Here is a 19,810-nt window from a genome sequence, read left to right as displayed (position 1 = left end):
GCGCCTGACGACTTTAACTCTGAAGGGTTACCCTGAAGAGATTCCCCGGCCGCTGCGGGGCATCCTTAAGTTGTGGTATGAAATAATAAGAGTTACAAAGCCACAAATTTACAAATCGCTGAATTATTGAGGTTGGAAAACACCTCAGATCATGGAATCCAACCTCTATCGGAACACTAGTGTGTCACTCTACCATGGCACTGAGGACCACATCCAGCCTGTCGTTAAATTCCTCCAGGGTTGGTGATTCCACCATCCAATGGACAGCCCGTTCCAATGTCTCGTTCCACCCTCTCTGTGAAGAAATCATTCCCAACGTCCAACATAAACTAACCCCAGCACAGTTTAAGGTTACATCCCCTTGTCTTACTACTGGGCACTTGGGAGAAGAAGCCAGTCTCCACACCACCATCCTCTGGCCCAACAACCACAAGCTGGATTTTCAGACAATCCCAAAGAAAACTGGTTTTCCTCAAAGATCAGGGTTTGTTTCCTCCAGTTGTCTGTGGAAGATACTACAAGGAGTAACGATGGCAGCAGCACAGTTAATTCACCCTGCAGGGATTGTGGTCCTGCCCACAGCCCAGCGACAGTAACTGCCCAGGACCCCAGCTCGGCCTTTCCATCCAATTTCACAGGAATAAACTGTCCCTGAAGTGTTCCAGGCCCAGTTGCAGTGGGCTCTGAGCAAACTGGTCTGGTAGAGGGTGACCCTGCCACTGACAGGATGGTTGGAACTAGGTGATCTTTAAGGTCCCTTCCAACCCAGGCCACTCTATGACTTAATGTTTCTATAGTAGAATAAGTGCTTTCTTCAAAAGATGCATTTCTCATGTGAGACAAAATGCACCTCAGGATGAACACTCCTCTCACAGCTGTTGGTATTTACAAAGTCTCTTTAGCAAACCACCAGCACCTGCCAGCACACCTGCCTGCCATTACATGGAGAAAACCAGAGCTGTCACAGCAAAGGTGAAACACACTCCAGAAACACTTAAAACTGTGTAACTTGAGTACAGACTGTTCAATGTCTGCACATTACGTTTACTGTTTTTTTGTTTTGTTTTGTTTTTCATGATATGTGGAAGCTCCTGAATCACATATCTAGTATTACAACTGGGCAAGTTTTCCACACCCTCATTTTGGAAGTAGTGTCTGAAAGTGTTGCGATGTGAAAGGCATCTTTCAAACATTCAAAGGATGTTTTCCCTGCTGCTGCTCTGAGGGTTCTTCTGTGCCAGGAGAAAATACAATTATTTCAGATGGAAATCTATTGTTTATTACTGAGGACTGACAATAAAGAGGACTACAATTAAAACCAAAACTTCTCAGTTTATACAATTTTGCGGTGTCATCCCCAAACTCATTTCTGCAATCTGTCAGAATGAACACCCCAACTTTGAGAAGTCAGGCTCCAGAGAGGGCACCTCAGTTACATACAGACATGTGGTTTTCTCAAGGATGTTAAGAACTGCACTCTTTGCATCAAACTTTATTGGCTCCAAATAAAAACGTTGTCCTGAACGCCTCCAAGTTCTAATGCAGGGCAACTGGAGTTTAGTCTTAAATACATAAAATTTTCAACTAAATGTTACACGAATAACATTTATTTTTTTCCCATTGTTTATATTCTTACTCAAATCTAAAAGCCAGCAACCATGAAAAGAAGACAAGAAACCTCTGTAGAGAAACTCTACACTGACTGACAGACACATGGACAACACAAGGACAAGGACACCACTGACACCATCACGTCCTTTCCATAAGGGAAGATTTTTTTTTCTATTTTCAGCATTCACATATAAAGTTCAAATATGGCAAATAAATACCTGTCTTGGAGTGCTTCCCAAGCACCCCAAAGAAAACTATCTACAAATAATACATTCAGCTACTCCCTCATTTTCAACACTTCCAACAACCACCACTTTCACATGTCTGAACTTTCCTGGCTGGGAAAGGTGTGTCAGCTACAGATTTCAGGAGGGATAGTGTTTCTGTCTGAGCACACTTCCCACTAGCAAGTGGCTTCACCAAGCATGGTTCTACTGAAATAAAAGCTGAAGAGATGTGTGTGGAAGAACCACTGCCAGACTGGATTCATGCCCTGCCTACTGAGGGATCTCCTGGTTTAGGGCATATTTAAGAGGAAATTTCCATAGAGGTCCCTCTAAAAAGCAGCTTCAAGCAATGTGGCTACTGACTGCTTTACCCAGTACAGAGTAAGTGAAACCCAATTAAATCAGGACAGGTTTTTTCTTTCCACTTTCTCAAGCCTCACATTGGGTGCCAAAAAATGGCACCCTAGGACAAGAGATTACACCATTACTGTGAAACCAGCTCCAAAAGTCATCAGAGTTGGAACACTGACAGTGGAATTCTGGCCCCCACACAAATCTGCAGGAAGAAACACCAGAATTTCACCCCTGATACATAAAACCTTGTAGAGAAACATTAGTAAAAGAAGTTTTGAAGAGTTGGAAAAAACTATTTAAAAAAATCCTTCTAAGTCATAAAAACCATTTCAATGTGAAATTTGTAAAATATCACCCTATTTATTCTCTAAGCTTTTCTAGCAACATATAGCTTTACTTAAACATATCTGTAGAAATCTGATGACTAAGAAACAGTAATTTTTCTTGAATGTAGTTACTTAAAACATTTGCCAGTTTGGAAAGTTGAGCTCAAGTCTCTTTCCAGAGCAAAACATTGCACACAATTTTCAACCTATTCCACACTTTCCCTTCTGATTGCCCATGTCACAGTGGGTATGGCACGTAACAGTCTGCAGGGGAGCCAATGCTGCTCACAGGGCTCCGTGTGTTGGACTCATAAGAATGTGGTGCAATTTCCACCACACCATCATTTTGAGGAGTTTCTCCTTTCAAAAAGTCATCGTCTTCATCTTCAGAAGTACCCTGCAAAAATGTAAAAGGATCAGTGAGAGTAGGAAGATACTGTCAAATCTTAATAGAGACCTGGATTTACACTGTGACTGCCACAACCACTTGGAATGGTAAGAGAATTAGATGTACACTGATTATGTAATATGGGAACTGAACGACATCTACAGGGTGGATTTCCCACTGACATAACTATGTCCATTTTCTGAGCACATTTATAAAGCTTTCAGATGGCTCCTGTGCTGCAGGAGAGGGAAAAGTGCTCCCACGGCAAGAATGGATCAATTCCTAAAGCTTCCAAATTTCAGCCCAGTTTCCCCTAAATGTATAGTGTACTCTTATCTACTTAAAAAATATATTCTGCAATAAAAGCAGCTGATAGCTGAACTGTGTTTGGATCAGGGAAGATTACCTTTTTAATGGGTTTCTTCAGATCCTCAAGATCTTCAGCACTCAGCTCTTCCCAGAACTGATACATAGGATCAATGGTCTTCTTTGATCTGAGAGAGGAAACAAAGCACAGAATGAGTTATTGTATTCACAGTAGGGGCACATTTTAATTTAAACCTTTGACAATCTGGTTAAAATGCAGAATATGAAAGGTACAAAGGATCAGGGAGGAAAGTGAATGGCAGAAACACTGTCAGTTTCCTACAGGCTGTATTCATTATTTTCTAGAAGGCACAAAGGAGTTGTTCACTTTTCAGTTCTACCTTTTGAGTATGTAGGGGTCAAAGGGGAAGAAGCTGTCGAGGGGGTTGGTGCAGGTCTGCACAAGGTCGCCCCCGGTGCCGCTCCGCACCACGGGGATGAACTGCCTGTTGTTCCTCTCAATAATGGTGTAGCAGAACACCAACTGGTATTTCCTTTAAAAAAGGGAATAAAGGAAAGATAAGCATTCCAGCACACCCAAAACAAGATTTTCAGATGGATGGTATGAAAACACAAAGTTATTTTTTAACAAATATTACTTCTGTCTTCCATTTTCCAGCTGATATTAGGAGCTTGCAAGATAGTCATAAGGTAAGGGGTCTGTTCTCTTCCTCTAAGCCCCTATACTTTATTCCAAGTACAACCACAATGGCTTAACACAGAGCAATCCATGTCATAGGACTGCAGGATTCCATTGAAACTGACCTAGGAATAAACTTTTCCCACCTGGAATATGGGCAGTGTTATGTCTCAGGTAATATTGAAGACTGTGCCTAACAAAACCCTGTGCTGGTTTTAGATACACACAAAACCTGTACCAAGCTCTACTGAAGTAAATGAGCAGGTACCTGGTAATGGCAGCAAACAAGTTGACAACAGAAGGGATACAAATCTTCAGGGGGTTTAGCTGACACATGACAATGCGCTCAAAGTTTAAACTCTGCAGATATGACAGACCTTCAAAACAAGAACAATTAGCAAATATAAGTTAGACAGCATATAAACTGAACTCAGTTGCTAAGAATTTCCAGTGTGACATGTCTGCACTCTGCATATCACCACAGAAGCACATCCTGGGGCACCCTCACAGTAGAGGTCTGACCCCAACATGTGTGCAAACCATGTCATCTTATTTAGAGCACAACAAGATAAACTTGCCATCAGATACCTGACTGAATTTACCACTATTAAACACAGTAACAGTAAAACTTCTAATGAATCCTTTCAAACCTAATATGCTCACCTTTCCTTAAATTTCCATCCAGAAGTTGTTTGTGACGGAAAATAAGTGTATAGAACACTGCCTGACACGTGGAATAGAATGGCCCATGGAGAGCTACATCACAGTAGGCATTAGCTCCTTTATCCTGATTGTCAATGTATTTATGCAGCCAGTTCACCAGAAGATCCAGACATGCTTTTACTGTACTGTAGTGCAGGGAGAAAAAAGAAGTGTAAAAATAACACCTGAAATGGTGTAGAAAAGATGTTCAACAAATATTCAAGAATCTCAGTGGTTATAAGAACATCAGTAAGAAAATCTCTTTGTAGAAAAACGATTCTGAGTTTTTTTCCTTTATCTCAGCATTAAAATGAATCAATCAGCACTGAAAACCCCAAAGGTGAAAGGACAGGATGCCAGAAGAGATGAATCCATGAACACACAGTAAACAACCAGAATCCTTGGTTACAGGTAATAGAGAGCAATGCCTCCCATGTCCACCAGGTAATTCCAGCATCCAACTAACTCCGATGTTAAAGTCACCACACCCACCCTGAACAGCACAAAAATACAGAATGTGTACTTAAAAAGGAAGACACTTTAACCATTCTCTATCAAAACAGTAGAACAAATGACCTCCCTGTTCCAGTGCCTGCAGAAAGTGCCTAACACTGGGTACTGAAAACATCAGATACTGGGAATCCATGACTGCCTGAAGTCAGCACAACCTACCCCTGCTCAGCACTTCTTGGTTAGTGAAGCCCTAAACAGCAAGCCATGAAGCTCAGCAATCATCAGTCTGCATCCTGGATGTGTTTTCCTGGAAGCTTCAAGACAATACTGAACCAGTATTGTTGAAGGGACAAACAAGACCCTTGATTCAGGCTTACTGACAAAGCAGTGGGAATAGAACCCCAATTCTCTACTTAAGCTCCACAATAACATGAATTGTTTGGTTCTGCTCATGTATGAAAACAACTTACATAATGGGAATAAATTTAGCTCTTGCCAAGAAGCTGCCAATATAACTCCCAGCAGTCTGCCTGATTACTGAAGGATTGTTTGGATCCTGCAGTTTCTTCCAAAGATGGTCTAAAAATGCTTCAGCCAACCCCTGGAAAAAAAGATACACAGACATTGTGAGATGACATTGTTTAATCAAGAGATTCCTAATACTCAATTCCCATAATTTCCACATTCAAACCATTACAAAAATCTACCTATAACTGCAGTAAATAACCACACCTACACATGATGGAAGAGCACTCATTTCTGTGTCTTTTTCTATACTCAGTTGTAAAAGAAAGAACAGTTTGTTGAGAGAGATGGGATAATGGAGGGGTGGGGGAACAACTAACAGCAGACACAATTTTCAAATCAAAGAGCTAACAGACAGCATCTCTGCAATAGTTTGGGATGCTGAAGAAATTTGCATCCATGTCCTGGGTGCAAGAGTCCAACTGATTCTTGTCAAAGAGATCAGTTTTAACCAAGTTTGTTCCTTCACGCTTGCTAAGATTCCATCTGTAAGTGGTTTATGAACAACATGGGAAGAGCAACCATAAAGAAAAAGAAAGGAAACAGAGAAGGAAAAGAAAGTGAACATACTAATGTACTTGCTATCTTCAGAGTAGAATTGCAGCAGAGAAAACTGTTTTGTAAAAGAAAACCAAAACAAAGATGCAGAAATGACAGAGGACACTGCATTTTAAAACCAGCTTTTACTCACCAATTTAAAGCTACAGATGTAAAACATGAAATACTGTACATGACACGAAGCATGGGTTGGTAAAATGAGCTTGTCAAAAACAGAAACCAGATCCCGATACAAATCCTTCGTGTTGTTGATGTCCAGCTTGCCTACACAACAAAGAAACAGAAGAAAATGAGCCATTTCAGGGGTTTTTTCCTGCCCTCATGCTGCAGAAGTGGTATTTATATCTTTCTACACCAGTAAGAATATGTAAAGAAAAACTGTCAGCCTGACTTCTCAGTTTATCTGACATCTAAAAATCCAGGTGTACAATTCTACTGCTTTTTATGGTGGTGTAAATGAAGAATCTCTCTGTGTGAGTGTGCACATATATAAAGCTGCTAGACATGCAAACTTTGCAATAATGTGTTAGCTTAGAAGAGCAAGAAAAAAACCCCACAAATAAATCACCTGACTTATGTGAAGAAGATACAGCATAATGGTTTCTAAATACATAAATCTGAAGAATTCAAACCCTTAGTACATAACAGTGAAAGATATTTCTTTATTCTTCTTTCTCCTGCAACAAAGGCAATTGATTGATGTGTCTGGTTGTTCTGATCTACTTCCAAATCTTGTGATGTTGAAAGGATCCATAATTCTAACACTCAAGTAGAGCAAATGATAAAAACATTTACACCCTACTACAGTTTGGATACAGTATCATGTTAATGGAATCAGAATGTCTCCAAGCGAAGACTAAACCTCTGAAGTCCTCACTGTACCTCTCCCAGCACTGGGCAGAGGCTGGAATGTGAACTACAGCCTGCTGATGGACAGTTCTGCTTTATCTCACAGTACACAGAGAAAGAACTCCTCTTATGTGTTTACTTGTTAGCAAAACAACAAATTGGTTTAGAGAGCAAGTGTTCTCACCATCCACATGGCAAACATCTCTGATGTAGGAGAACAGGATGGTCATCAGGATGTCCAGGCGCTCTGCAAGAGGATGGGCCATTCTCTCAATGTTGGGAGAGACAGCTTTGTTTCCTTTTCTGTCTTCATCTTCCTCCTGGTAGATAAAATGGCACATGCAGCTTTTAAATACACAAATCACAGAGACAGTAATTACAGGAAAAGTCAAGCTAAGTTTATCTTTCAGCAATATGCTAAATTTCATCTTTTTTTTAACAAGCAGTATCTCATTATACAGTATAAGCACATTTTTGCACACTAAGCCAAGTATCATGAATTCTTTAACTAGCTTTATTGCACAGCTGCTTGTGTTTTCACATAATGAAATTGATTTGCTGGATGTAGCACTGGGTGTTTACATGAATAAAGCCAATACCTGAGAACACATTAATCATTTGTTGGCTGTTCAGGTTTCAAGAGCAGTGTGCAGTGCAGTAACAGCAAACTAATAATGAATTTCTACACTTAGTTCATTGCCACTTCAGCAGTGATAATTTTACTAAAAAAAAATTAATAGGACAAGATAACCAACCATGTCAAAAAGTCCCTCCTCTGTAGATTTTTCCTCACTAGCACAGTTATTGGCAGTTTCTTCAGCATCTTCAATATCTTGCTGTGGAGTGCTAACCTACAGATCCAAACAAGAAATTAATTTCTATAAAACCATGACAATAATATGAAATCAGGTATTTTATTATTTCTATAAAATACATGACCACATGAGTAAGTTCTTGAGTGGATTTTGTCTTGAACTAAATAAACATTTTATAAAGGAATGATGTGCTATACACAAATGTACACTCCAAACTTTCTGAAACTTTACCCTGCAGCATCTGCTTGGCCCAGACTGTTACACAGTGAGGCAAAAAGCCAGGATTGTTTACAGTGATCCTGCCTTTTTTTAGGACAATTTACTTCAAAGAGATGACAAAACCAATCAAGCACACAAAGGGAAGCACATTCACATTAGCACTGATCACCACATGACAGTTATTTGGATTCCAGCAGAGACACCAGGCAGGCTGTAACAGCACACACCACAGTTACCCTCAGCTGTGGGAACACCTTTATCCTGGGAATGAAGTGTAAATTTGCCTGGGTTTATACCCATGATCACAAGGGCATTTTTTGTAGAGTCTAATAATGAAGTGTATTTCATTTCCTACTCTGTGTATTTTAATGCCAATCTTCCATAAAATATAACACAGAATAAACTTACATCCAACTTCAGCAGCTTTTCAATAATAAGCTCCAGAATCTGAAGCCTCAGAGTTGGGAGGTACACAGTAACTCGCAGCAGGTTATGGACATAACATTCCTATAACACAAAATTAATTGGTATCAATAATAGCGTTAACAGAAAGTCACATTCTGCAAAGGACTTCTAGAAAACAAAGTGTTTTAATTTGTTACCTAAAGACCCAGAAATAGGTTTAAACGGATTGTGTTCAATCAAGAGAAAGTTAATGTATTAACTAATAAACAAGACAACCTGAGACTCCTCATCAAGGAGGTCCATGGAGTGCACTGATTAAGAAAGCAATCCAGTGAAAACAAATATGTGGTGATGTCATTAAAGATGAGCACAATGCTTGTGCACAAGGAACTCAGAATGCTTGGACAGCCTTACAATAAACAGACATGACCCCATACATGGATATTATATATGTAATTATCATATATATAACAAATTCTTGAAAAATCTGCATGGACTGCCATCAAATCAGTTGTAATACTATACAGAACATTTATATATTTAGATAAACAGATGAACAAATCAACAAAAATAATCACAGCTCTTACCAGAGTTCTTTCTGATTTATTAATGAAAGGAAAGAATTCCACAAGTATCGGCATGAGAAACTGTGGTGTCCTATAAATAATTAAAAACCAAAAATCAGACCTAAAAGTTATAGGTTGGCAAATATTTATCTCCAGCACTCTAAAGATGTACTGGAACAAGCTTATTTCAAAGGAACTTTATTTTAAGGTAAGCAATTGTATAAAATGTGGTTTGGCAAGGATCACTGGACAGATAAAAAGTGGCAAACTTTCACAATGCACTTGTTAGAAGCCACTTCAAATATCACTACAGAATATAGAATACAGAAGCCACTATCAACACTTCTCCTACTTCCCATTTCTGTTAACAGGATTTTCAGCTGCTGATGCCTGACAGAAACTTCATAATGTTTGTATAAAGCATTCTACCAGCTAGTGAATACTGGGAAAATCATGCAATGAAATGAAGTGTTATACTTCCAATTAAGAGGAAAAAACCCAAGCTCCCAAGCTTGAAATCTGCAAGGGAAGGGCACACAAGCCCAAGGGATTCTGTACTTACGAAGGAACGTATCTGGCAACAGTTTGCAATGCTCTGTGGCATGTATCGAAGTTTGCAGAAATGTCTAGAGAAAGAAAAACAATTCTCATGCACTTGGTTACAGAAAACTAAATCAGGAACCAGTAAAAACAGTTCATATCAACTACACAATGGAAAGATTCCCAAGGAAACTGCATTTGCCAAAATGTTCTTTTGCAGGGGTGTATCTTGAGGTAAATAAATTAGAAACCAAACAGCTCCTGACTTTTCTGTGGCTTTGAAACAATCTAGGACTACAAATGTTTCCCTATGCATTCTATTCCTACAGATACTGCACCAACAGGAATGGTTTCAAAGTAATAAGGAGTGGGTCAGCACACCATTGATTCGAGTACAAGAAAGTCTTTGACCTGGGAATTTAAGGATGTTTCTTCATGGTTTACTTGAACTCAGCTCAATTAATTTTGGAAAAAATTGCATGCACTGGATACTTTTTTAGTAAAGGCACTACAGCAGCATATATATCTATATCCTTTGTACTCACTTTCATCATCATCATCAGAATCTGAAATATCCACATCATCTTCTCTGATGGTTATTCGAGCTAGCAAAAAAATGAGATTATTATATGAAAATCGTATAAATCTTATAGGTAACAAATTCAATAGCAAACACACTGAATAACAGTCTCCACCAGGACTCAAACATCAAAATTAGCCACAAGACTTTCTTAAAGAGTGTTTTATTTACAAAACCAGGAGGTTCTTGAGAACATCTGACATGATCCTCACACTTCAGCTTTTGGTTTTTAGTAGTAAAAATATTATACAGTTCATTCATTTCCATGACATCTTCAGAACAGGATCTGTATTAGAACCTAGAATATGTCTTCTAAAATCTAGGTACAGAAAACTGTCTGTATGACAACCAACATGCAAAAAACTCAATAACCCAATAATTAATTGTGTTAGGGCTGTATTTATACAGAACTTCTCTACCAGGGATGTTGATGAGCAAACAAAGCTGAGTAAGAGAGCAGTAACTTACGGGGCACAAACTGTGCCACGATCATCCGGAGGCAGGGCCTGAGATGGACAGTTTGTGCTGACACAAGGTTGCCAAGAAAACCCAGATATTCTTCCACTACCTCTCGGCTCCTTCTCAACCATGGCAGCTTCTAAAAGTAAACAAAGATCAAGATGTCAAAGAAGGATATTTTGAGTACTAAACTCTTAATCTTCCCATGTAGCAAACAAACAGATACTTACCAGCAAAATGTTGACCAGTTGTCCAAGCTCTTTGGTCAAATATGCAACAGAAGCTCGAAATTCATGCAGCCAGTTAATGATCTGGGCATCCTTAGAATAAGCAGAAAAAATAGGTAACTATTTCAATAAACAGTACTACCTAGTAGCAGAAAATAGCAAAATCCTTAGAAGTCAAAGATTAAGACTGTAAACAGAAATTGCTTTCACACTTAACATGAAGGGAATTTCGGTTTGTGCCCTCACCAATGGAAGTTCTTGAATGCAGAATCTATTCATGCCAACTCCTCAACCAACAGCCTGCCATGAAGGCTTCAGTCAGACTGAGGAAGGCATGAAACCTCCCTCACACAGAACTTAAAACAAATGGTATTCCATCATCATTTTCTTTTCTCTTTTGCTGTAGTTTAAGCAGAAGGGAAACTCAAGTCTTGAAACAGCAAATGTGGCAGGTACTCACAGCTATACAGAAGAGCTGTGAAACAATACTTCTGTACTAAATGCATATGTATGTTACTGCCTAATGAAACCAGATTTAGTGAGAACAGAGGGTAAAATTCAATGCAACTTTAATGCTATGAAAGTCAGAAACCACAGTCTGATCTACAGAAGTGTCTCTATAATCAAGCATCAGTGACCTAAAAAGATGGTATCTGGAACAAAGACAGACTCAAAGGGTAGAGCAGAGTCACTAAGTATGAGACACCATTTATAAAGATCCTGCATATACAGATATGTATAAATAGACTTTTTTTTCCCATTTAGGGTTTTAATTCTGATGGTTTCTGCAAAGAAAAAAAGCTGTTAAATACAATTTAAAGCAAAGGATTAGTGTAAGCACCAGAATGACTTGTCTGGTGATTACACTCAGACAGACGAACTTTAAATCATCAGACCCCTGACTATGGAAGTCTTACCTTTATGTCTGGATCTGACAGCTGATGTTTTAACAACTCAAAATCTGTGGTGTCACCCTAGCACGGGAAGCAAAAATAAACCAATTACTTTCTTTTTTTTTTTTCTTTTTCAGTAAAAACTAACAATTTCATCAATGTATCTGAACAACCAAGTACTGAACAGGTACATCAAGAATACAAGACAGCCAGCTCAGGAAAGCCGAAGCAGCAGTAACAGGGTGTTGTCCAGAAGACAGCCGAGGCTGCTGGCTCATTTTCAGCTGCTCTCCTGCAGACACAGCTGGATCCCGGGCACACTTAGCATAAGCCAGGCTTTACACGCACCCAGCCACCCAGGTTGACTCACGGGGGAAATCTTTTCGCTCGCACAGCAATACCGCCTGGCACAAGCCTACCACGCTCAGCCACCCTCAATTTTTTCCTCTAAGCCTTCAGGCACGGTCCTGCGTAAGGCGAAACGAGGCTTCCCACGGAACGACCCCAGGAACAGCAGCCCGGACACGGCGCAGCGCCCCGAGAAGCCGCAGTCACCTTTTCGTACTTAAGCAGGATCTCGGTCAGGGTCCCCCCGAACCGCACCGTCTTCCTGGGCGGGGAGCTGATGAACTCGTCCGCTCCCAGCATGGTCACGGCGCCTGCGGGAGGGGAAGCCGCGTGAGCACCGCTCGGAGGCCCGGGGCACCTCTCGGGCCCCTCCTCGGCAGCGAGAGCCGCGGGAGCTGCTGCTCCCCTCCCGACGGTCCCTCCCGCTGCCCCCTCTTGCCTTGCGGCGGCGGCCGCGCCCCCGCTACCGGGGCCAGCGGCGCCTTGCCCCGCGCCCGGCGCGTCCCGGCTGCCCGCGCCGCCACATGCCGCTCCGGCGGAAACTGCGCGGCCGGGCGGAAACCGCGCCGGGCGGCACCGCCCCTCGCACCGCCGGGCTGCACCGCCGGGCGGCTCCACTGAGCGGGCACGGAGCGGCGCCGCCGGGCGGCTCCACTGAGCGGGCACGGAGTGGCACCGCCGAGCGGGCACGGAGCAGCTCCCCTGAGCGGGCACGGAGCGGCGCCGCCGGGCGGCTCCACTGAGTGGGCACGGAGCGGGCGCGGAGCCGGGCGGCTCCACTGAGCGGGCACGGAGTGGGCACCGAGCGGGCACGGAGCGGCTCCACTGAGCGGGCACGGAGCGGCGCCGCCGGGCGGCTCCACTGAGCGGGCACGGAGTGGGCACGGAGCGGGCCCGGAGGAGCAGGGCGGCTCCACTGAGCGCCGGGAGGGAGCAGCCGCGGCGCTGCCCCTGCCCGCCGTGGTGCGGCCTGACCGAGGCAGCCGGACAGGGACGCGGAGAGATCGTTTCTCTCCCCGTACGCGGGGGTGAAGCCGGGCAGAAAGAGCGGGAAGCTTTACGTTCGTCACCGTTCTGGCTTTAACACTGACTCCCAGCGTGCCGGGGTGCGTGAGCAGAAATCCAGATTTATTCCCATCCCGGGATGGTTCACAAGCGAGCGCTCCCCAGCCCCTTGGGCAGCTCGCCGTGAGCGGCGGGAGTCGCTGGCAGCCCCTCACAGCACAGGTGACACCAAGGGCACGGCCAGCCTGCGTTATCAACTAAAAACTGCAATCCGAAGGAGTAAACTAAATGGTCCGAACAACTTAATTGAGATTAAAGAGGGCCAAGAATCTGCCCTCAAAAAAGCGGAGTTTGACCTTGGGAAGTAATAATGGATTTGCTAGAACAGAGGCACAGGAACTTCAGGTGAGATTTCTGGATGTCTTCATCCTCCCTGTGCAGACTAGGTCTATATTAAAGCACCAGTCATTGAACAAAATATGTTACGGACTTTTCTGTCTCAAGCTAGTAATTGGTTTTGCTCCCAAAGATTGTATACATACACAAATTCTACTGCTAGAGCAACCCAGGTAAGTATGAACAGAGACTTGTATTTCCTGTGTAGTTCTTCAGTAACTTCCATTCTGCTCAAAGCTTACTTTGGCTGAATATGTAAAATTTACTTCACCTACTCACACAAACTAGCAACACGTGCCAGGATTTGACCTTAGCCCTCTCTACTTGGTATACACTTATACTTCTTTTCTACACAAACTCCTACTGTAATAATTACATCGCTCCCAGCAACTCTCGCAAGTCACACCAAACAGATTTTTGTAGGTGTTACAAATAATTTAATCTTTCCCTGATGAAGATGTTCCCATTTAAGCAGACACTATACACCACAAGAAAACTTCCATTAGAAGCAGTCCACGTTTTAAGTCTAACGAGCATTTAATCCATCGACATAGTTGGAAGCTGGGGATTGGCATTTTTCCTTTAGTGGAATGTAGGATGACATTTTGAGCTAGTTTTAAGACTTAACTAGATGGAAAAGACTCCTGTAGCCACGCTTCTGGAACTAGTTTGGTTCTTTGTGATTTTGGCTAAGATTTTAAAAAGCATGCATGGCGCTTTCCTCAATGGCTAGAGGAATTATTTTAGCTGTACAACTCTGGTCACATAACAGCAAGCAGTCCTAAACATGTCCAAGAGCTTCCTTCCAGTCAACAATGTAGAAGTTCTTTGAATGGACTTTGTGCTGCATTGAGCAGAGCTGATAAGGATATCATGAAACTAAAAGAGTGTTAAAATATTTGTTAATGTGTAACTGCAGATGATTCCAGTTTGTGTTTAGTATTAGCCTTCCTGGTTTAGAAGGCAAATTGATTGCATGAAACAGTAACTGGATGCATTTTCAAAAAGAAAATAGTTACAATACTTACAACAGGTATCACTGCTCCACAGCAAGTACAGTGTGTCTCCTTGCTTGGACTCACCATCTCAGCAACCTTCTACTGCTTTGGTGCTTTTCTGTGCTTAACAAGCTCCTTAACTGATGGATCAGCTCCTACATTGCATTTTTAAAACTCATCCTATTCATACTAGTAAACTAGTTGGAATTCCACATAACTTCTGAGTGAAATTGCACTCTAGCTACCATCTTATGCAACAATCATTAAGTACTGATATTAGATTTAGGATTAATTACACTGTAATATACAAGGAATGCAAAAGCCTGCTCAATTCACTCTAGTAATTATTATTGCAACACCTGAATAGAAAATTTTGGTTTTCACAGAATAAGTATGTGAACTACATATATGAGTTTTAGCTTAATTTATAGCTACTAGTAATCATTCCACTTATTAAATAGCATATTTCATAATTCACTTTGAAAGTGAAACTATGGAGAATCAGAAAAAGCATTCCTTTCTGTTCAGAAAAATGAAATGAAAAAAATTATAGCAAATGAAATCTGATCTACAGGTTTTAAGGGAGGAGCTTGTTTGGTTTTTTTAATCAGGCCATTGTAACACTGCAGTGGTGTCACATTGCAGTTCCATTAAAAGGAGGGAACAAATTGCATACACCTCCTAAAAACTGCAGATAGTAAAGGAGAAATCACACTGCAGACCTTCAAGTTCAGTGTTCTTCTGAATTTGTTAAAAGATAGAGCATTTGGAAAACATTTAAAAATGAGAACATGCCATAAAAAAGAAGTTACTCCAGTAATTTTACAAGAAAATACTAAAAGACATTTCAAGAGTTCATAAGGAAGTACAGCCACAGCGTTCTTAGTAAATATTTCCTTAATTCCACCTCTAGTATTCAATGAGGTGTGGCATAGAACAATTGTGCATTGAAATTTTAAGACCTATCAGTATTTGCTGATGGTGGCACCAAACTCTTAGTGTTAATTCAAAACCAGAAGAACTCCTGAGGAAATTCTCCACACAATTTTATCATTAACTCAATTTTAGGTATCACTAGCATTAATATAAATGATTTTCCAGGTACTGTTTGTTAATGTTTAATAATGCCTTGGAGTACTTGTTAATCAAGAGAGTTTCTTTTGGTCATGTTTCCTCTCTCAAATGCTTCAGCATTAGGAAAATAATTTCCAACATCACTGGACTAAAAATGCCTCTTGCAAGTCATCATATTACATCATTTGTAACTACAAAGAATGTACTTGTATGCTCACACCACTGGTGTTATTTGTCTATTTATAAAATCTCAGATTCCAGGTTATTTCAGAATAACAATGAAACTTTTTAAAAGAGACACTGTAAATTGTGTATTTACACTATAAACAACTTCTACTACATTTGCAGCTTTGCATCCACAGTTTAATATACACATTTTAAAAGCACCCTTACAAACAAAGGTATTGCACTGGCATTATAAAAATTCACAGTAAGTTTAACTTCCAGACCTTGGTAAAAAACAGTGCAAGAGCTTTTCGTCGTGCAAGAGCTTTTTATCCAAACCTTTCAGGTTATTAAAAATAATAATAATAATTACAACAATAAAACCAACTATATGACAAGCTGCACTGATTTTTCAGTGAATCAGGTTCAATTCTCTTTTAGCTCTCACTTCTTAAAGTGATTTTGTGAGATCTTTTTTCATAATTTCAAAGCATATCCAGTCCAACACTGAAACAGGTGCTTTTGGCAGAGACATGGTTCCACGTGTCCATTTCATGGAGAGTCCACAATGCTTGCAGAGGTTATTCCACAATGACAGAATCCTACTGTTTGGGGTAGGGAATCTCCTTCCATAATTTGCAGCATTTCCCCCACTTTTTGGGGCAGTAACTTCATTAGTCGTGTCTTCAACAGATCCTGAAGGTAACACATGAAGAAAAGGTTACTCCAAAATAGGCTTAGAACAAGTGGCCATATAACTCTAAACTGTTACTTAACTTCAATCTTAAAAGTACTTTTCCTCATGTTTAACAGCCAATTGGGACCCAAAGAAAAGATCAAGTCACCAGCCCATCTCCAATAGTGGCCAAGTGTGATGTCCCACTGAAATACACAACATTTTCTCAGGATATCAAATACACAATATTTCCTCAGGATATCAACTGCCCCAGGTCTGCCTGAGCCAAACATATTCTCTTTATATTATCATATATCTTCTGGTTTGTCCTCTGGATTTTTGAATCAGTCAATTTTTATCTGTCCCACATCAAGTAATCCCACATTTCAGTCACATAGCACAGGACAGTTTGTTCCTGCCTTGCCTTGGGAGGGAAGCACTTCATACCTGCCCCATAGTGACTGCATAGACCCCTGGAACACTTTAGATTCTGCATCTCTTTTCAGGCTTGAGGATCCTAATCTATTTGTTATTCCTTCAATAAAAGCATTGCATATAATGAGAATTCTCTCCTTTCTCTAGAAAATAATTTTCAAGACAGGAGATCAGAACAACGTGTAGTGTTTGGTTGTTTTTGTTTGGTTTGGGGTTTTTTTTATGTTTCTTTGGGGTTTTTTTGAGGGGAGAAATTTTTTGTGCATGTGGTGGTTTTGGGGTTTGTTTGTTTGGGTTTTTTGGTTGTTTTTTCCTTTCTGAATGTGTGTGTGTGGTGGTGGCTTTTTCCTCCTCGTGCAGACAATATCTGCCCAAACATGTTTAACCCGTTTGGTTAAGTTCATAAATATCTCCTGATGGGGAGAGGATTTGGTCTATCAGCAAGGAATGATCTGAATCAGACAGTTGTTTACGAGAAGTTCTAAGATACTTTAGGTGAACTTACTTCAAAAGGGAACTCTAAATTATCTTTCAAGGTGAAACCATTTGTTATCCTTTGTTTCACCTTGCAAGTAAAATCAAAGAGTTTATGTTCCAATCCATAACGTAACTGCTGTACACCTCCTGTTTGGTTCCTTCTGAATTACCATTACTGAAGTTTGTTTACTGTAGCAACAGAAGCTGCTGGGATATTTTATATTAAATCACTATTTATTTATTTATACATCCCTATAGGACATATAAATCTAATTACAATCAGGAATAAGATTTGAAATATTTCAAAATAGTGGATAACTTTCACTACTAGGAGTTCATTAAAACAGAAAACATATCCATGTACACACATTGCATCTACAGAGATAGCAGGTTATCCACTGAGCTCAATACCTGCAATTGCCATGGAATGGTTCTGCACAGTCATTTATAAATGCAAATCTTTCCCTGCAAATAGGGACCTGCCAATTTTAGACCCATTTCAGAAAAAAAAAGAGAAAATAGAATGGCTCATTTTCAACAGCCTGTTTGGTAATTGCAGGTGTAGTTAATAATCAACTAAAGAGCAAGTAACAATCTTTGAAAGTTGTGTTGCTGCTATTATTTCCTGCCTCTTACAAGTTTTCTATTAAGGAATAATTATCTATACTCAATCTCCCTACTGTTAAAACTTTCTCCCAATAAAAAATTTCATAGCTTTCATGAAAGAAGACGATTTTCACATGAACTTTTCTGTAAATCAACACTGTCTTCAGAATTTAGTTTCAAAGAGGAGCAGGAAAAGTTGATCTTGTACATAGTGAATCAGAACAGCGAGATGTTTAGAATCCTTGAACAGTTCAAACAGTACAAAACTGTTTACAGTTCCTTCAACAGAGGATTTTACATAGGGAAGTGAAGGCTTGACTTTTTTCCCCACACACATTTTTAAGGCATTAAGCATGCCTTCTTCCTAAATGAATATACTAGGGTGTATTGAAGAGCTTCATGTTCTTCAACCATTCTTTGAAATAGGATCAAGACACTTCCTTTACACATCAGGTATTATCACATCTTTTCTAGATGACTGAGGTTCAAGACAAACAGTTTAACTGATGATTGCATTTGTGAGTTTCAACCTCTTACCTACAGCTCTGTCCCCAAGTTAAATCCAAGTCAGCATTTCACCTTTCTTGTTCTCCAGTAAAGCAACATTTCATGGTGCTAACGAGGGGGCTTCCCCTCGCAAGAGCTCGTGTGGGGCGGTGGTTAATGGCCATTTCTGGCAGCGTTTGGCTGCTGTGAGAACAGTCCAGAGCCCCACGGTTCCTGTGCTGCTCCCTGGCAGCAGCTCCGCACGCAGCCCCACCGCCCTGCCCGGGCTCCGCTCCTGCTCGCCCGCTCCGTTCTTAGACGGCGACAGGAAGTGTCTTCCCGCCCTAATCCCACTTGTGCAATCTTTCCCACTCGTTTTTTTACCACCCGAGCTGAGAAAGATTCCCCACTACTTTTATTTTAAGAACTCAGCTGCGTGCAGGTGGTTTAACCTAGCAGGTGTTCCACCGAATCTGGGGCAGGACAGCCCTCCCGAGCTCTGGCCGAAGCCGGCGCTCGCCGCCGCTCTCCCCTCGCTGTCCCGTCCCGCTCTCTCTCACCTGCCGGGCTCGGCGTGGCGGCCGCGGGGGCCCCGGGCGCGCTGCAGCTCCATCTCGGCGGGGCGGGCGGGGGCGAGCGCGGCCGTGAGGCGGAGGCTGACGCCGTTCACGAGCCGCCGCAGCAGCGTGTCCCCGCGGCCCTTGGGCGCCGGCAGCCCCACGTCGTCCCGCAGCTCCTCAAGCGGCACCTCCAGGTTGCCCGCGTACCAGAACACCCACCAGACCAGGCTGAGGAAGATGCCGATGCCGCCCGCGTAGATGAGCAGGTCGGAGAAGAACACGTCGGCGAACACGCCCGCCAGCAGCACCGCCAGCCCCACCGCGTCGAAGGCCAGCGCCAGCCAGAAGGCGGCCACGCAGCGGCCCAGCCCGCCCGGGGCCGCCATCGGGAGCGGCGCCACCGCCGCCTCGGGCCGCGCGCACCTGAGGGGAGGCGAGGGCGGCGCCCACCTGAGGGCAGGGCCGGGCCGCGCCCTCCCACCCGGGCAGGTGCGGCCACGCCTCCCGCGCTGAGGGGCCGCCCCCACGCACCTGAGGGCTCGGCCGGGCCGCGCCTCCGCAGCTGCCCGCAGAGAGGGCGAAGGCGGGCACACACCGCCCTCAGCGGCCCCCCGAGCCCCCAGCCCGCCGCGGTGCGGCTCCAAGGCTGAACCGCAGCGACCGATGGCATTTGGGAGCTGAGGCCTCTCTGCGAGTAGTGCTCGCTGCCGTACCCAGGTGAGCCGGACACGGCTGGGCCCGCCTGAGGCAGTGCCCCCTCAGGCACCTCAGAAGGGAGGCACTTCAGAAAAGGGGTCTGCGGATGAACAGCCAGTTCGTTGATCTCAGCACTTGCAAGGGAGGCAAGCTGGTCACAGACAGCAGAGATTTGCAGGACAGTT

The 19,810-nt window shown here is 42.5% G+C and overlaps 2 protein-coding genes across 2 annotated transcripts; both read right to left on the bottom strand.

The window, feature by feature from the left end:
- Nucleotides 1-1,312: 1,312 nt before the first annotated feature.
- Nucleotides 1,313-12,613, bottom strand: RRN3 (RRN3 homolog, RNA polymerase I transcription factor). The gene is made up of 18 exons (XM_064726167.1): nucleotides 12,491-12,613; nucleotides 12,259-12,362; nucleotides 11,728-11,784; nucleotides 10,814-10,903; nucleotides 10,593-10,722; nucleotides 10,090-10,149; nucleotides 9,567-9,630; nucleotides 9,026-9,095; nucleotides 8,442-8,540; nucleotides 7,755-7,850; nucleotides 7,184-7,319; nucleotides 6,284-6,414; nucleotides 5,538-5,668; nucleotides 4,576-4,760; nucleotides 4,181-4,289; nucleotides 3,614-3,766; nucleotides 3,313-3,400; nucleotides 1,313-2,915 (listed from the first exon to the last, which is right to left on the bottom strand). Exons 2-18 carry the CDS (start codon nucleotides 12,349-12,351, stop codon nucleotides 2,757-2,759), a joined length of 1,851 nt encoding a protein of 616 aa, XP_064582237.1. The 5' UTR covers nucleotides 12,352-12,362; nucleotides 12,491-12,613; the 3' UTR covers nucleotides 1,313-2,756.
- A 2,831-nt stretch (nucleotides 12,614-15,444) lies between these two features.
- LOC135454235 (transmembrane protein 238-like) lies at nucleotides 15,445-19,423 on the bottom strand. Its single transcript, XM_064726172.1, has 2 exons — nucleotides 18,930-19,423; nucleotides 15,445-16,385 (listed from the first exon to the last, which is right to left on the bottom strand). The coding sequence occupies exons 1-2, from the start codon at nucleotides 19,313-19,315 to the stop codon at nucleotides 16,376-16,378; spliced, it is 396 nt and encodes a 131-aa protein (XP_064582242.1). The 5' UTR covers nucleotides 19,316-19,423; the 3' UTR covers nucleotides 15,445-16,375.
- Between the last annotated feature and the right edge of the window lie 387 nt (nucleotides 19,424-19,810).

The sequence above is a fragment of the Zonotrichia leucophrys genome, chromosome 14, assembly GCF_028769735.1.
Source record: "Zonotrichia leucophrys gambelii isolate GWCS_2022_RI chromosome 14, RI_Zleu_2.0, whole genome shotgun sequence".
Taxonomy (NCBI): Eukaryota; Metazoa; Chordata; class Aves; order Passeriformes; family Passerellidae; genus Zonotrichia; species Zonotrichia leucophrys.
This window is presented reverse-complemented; position numbering and strand designations above follow the sequence as displayed.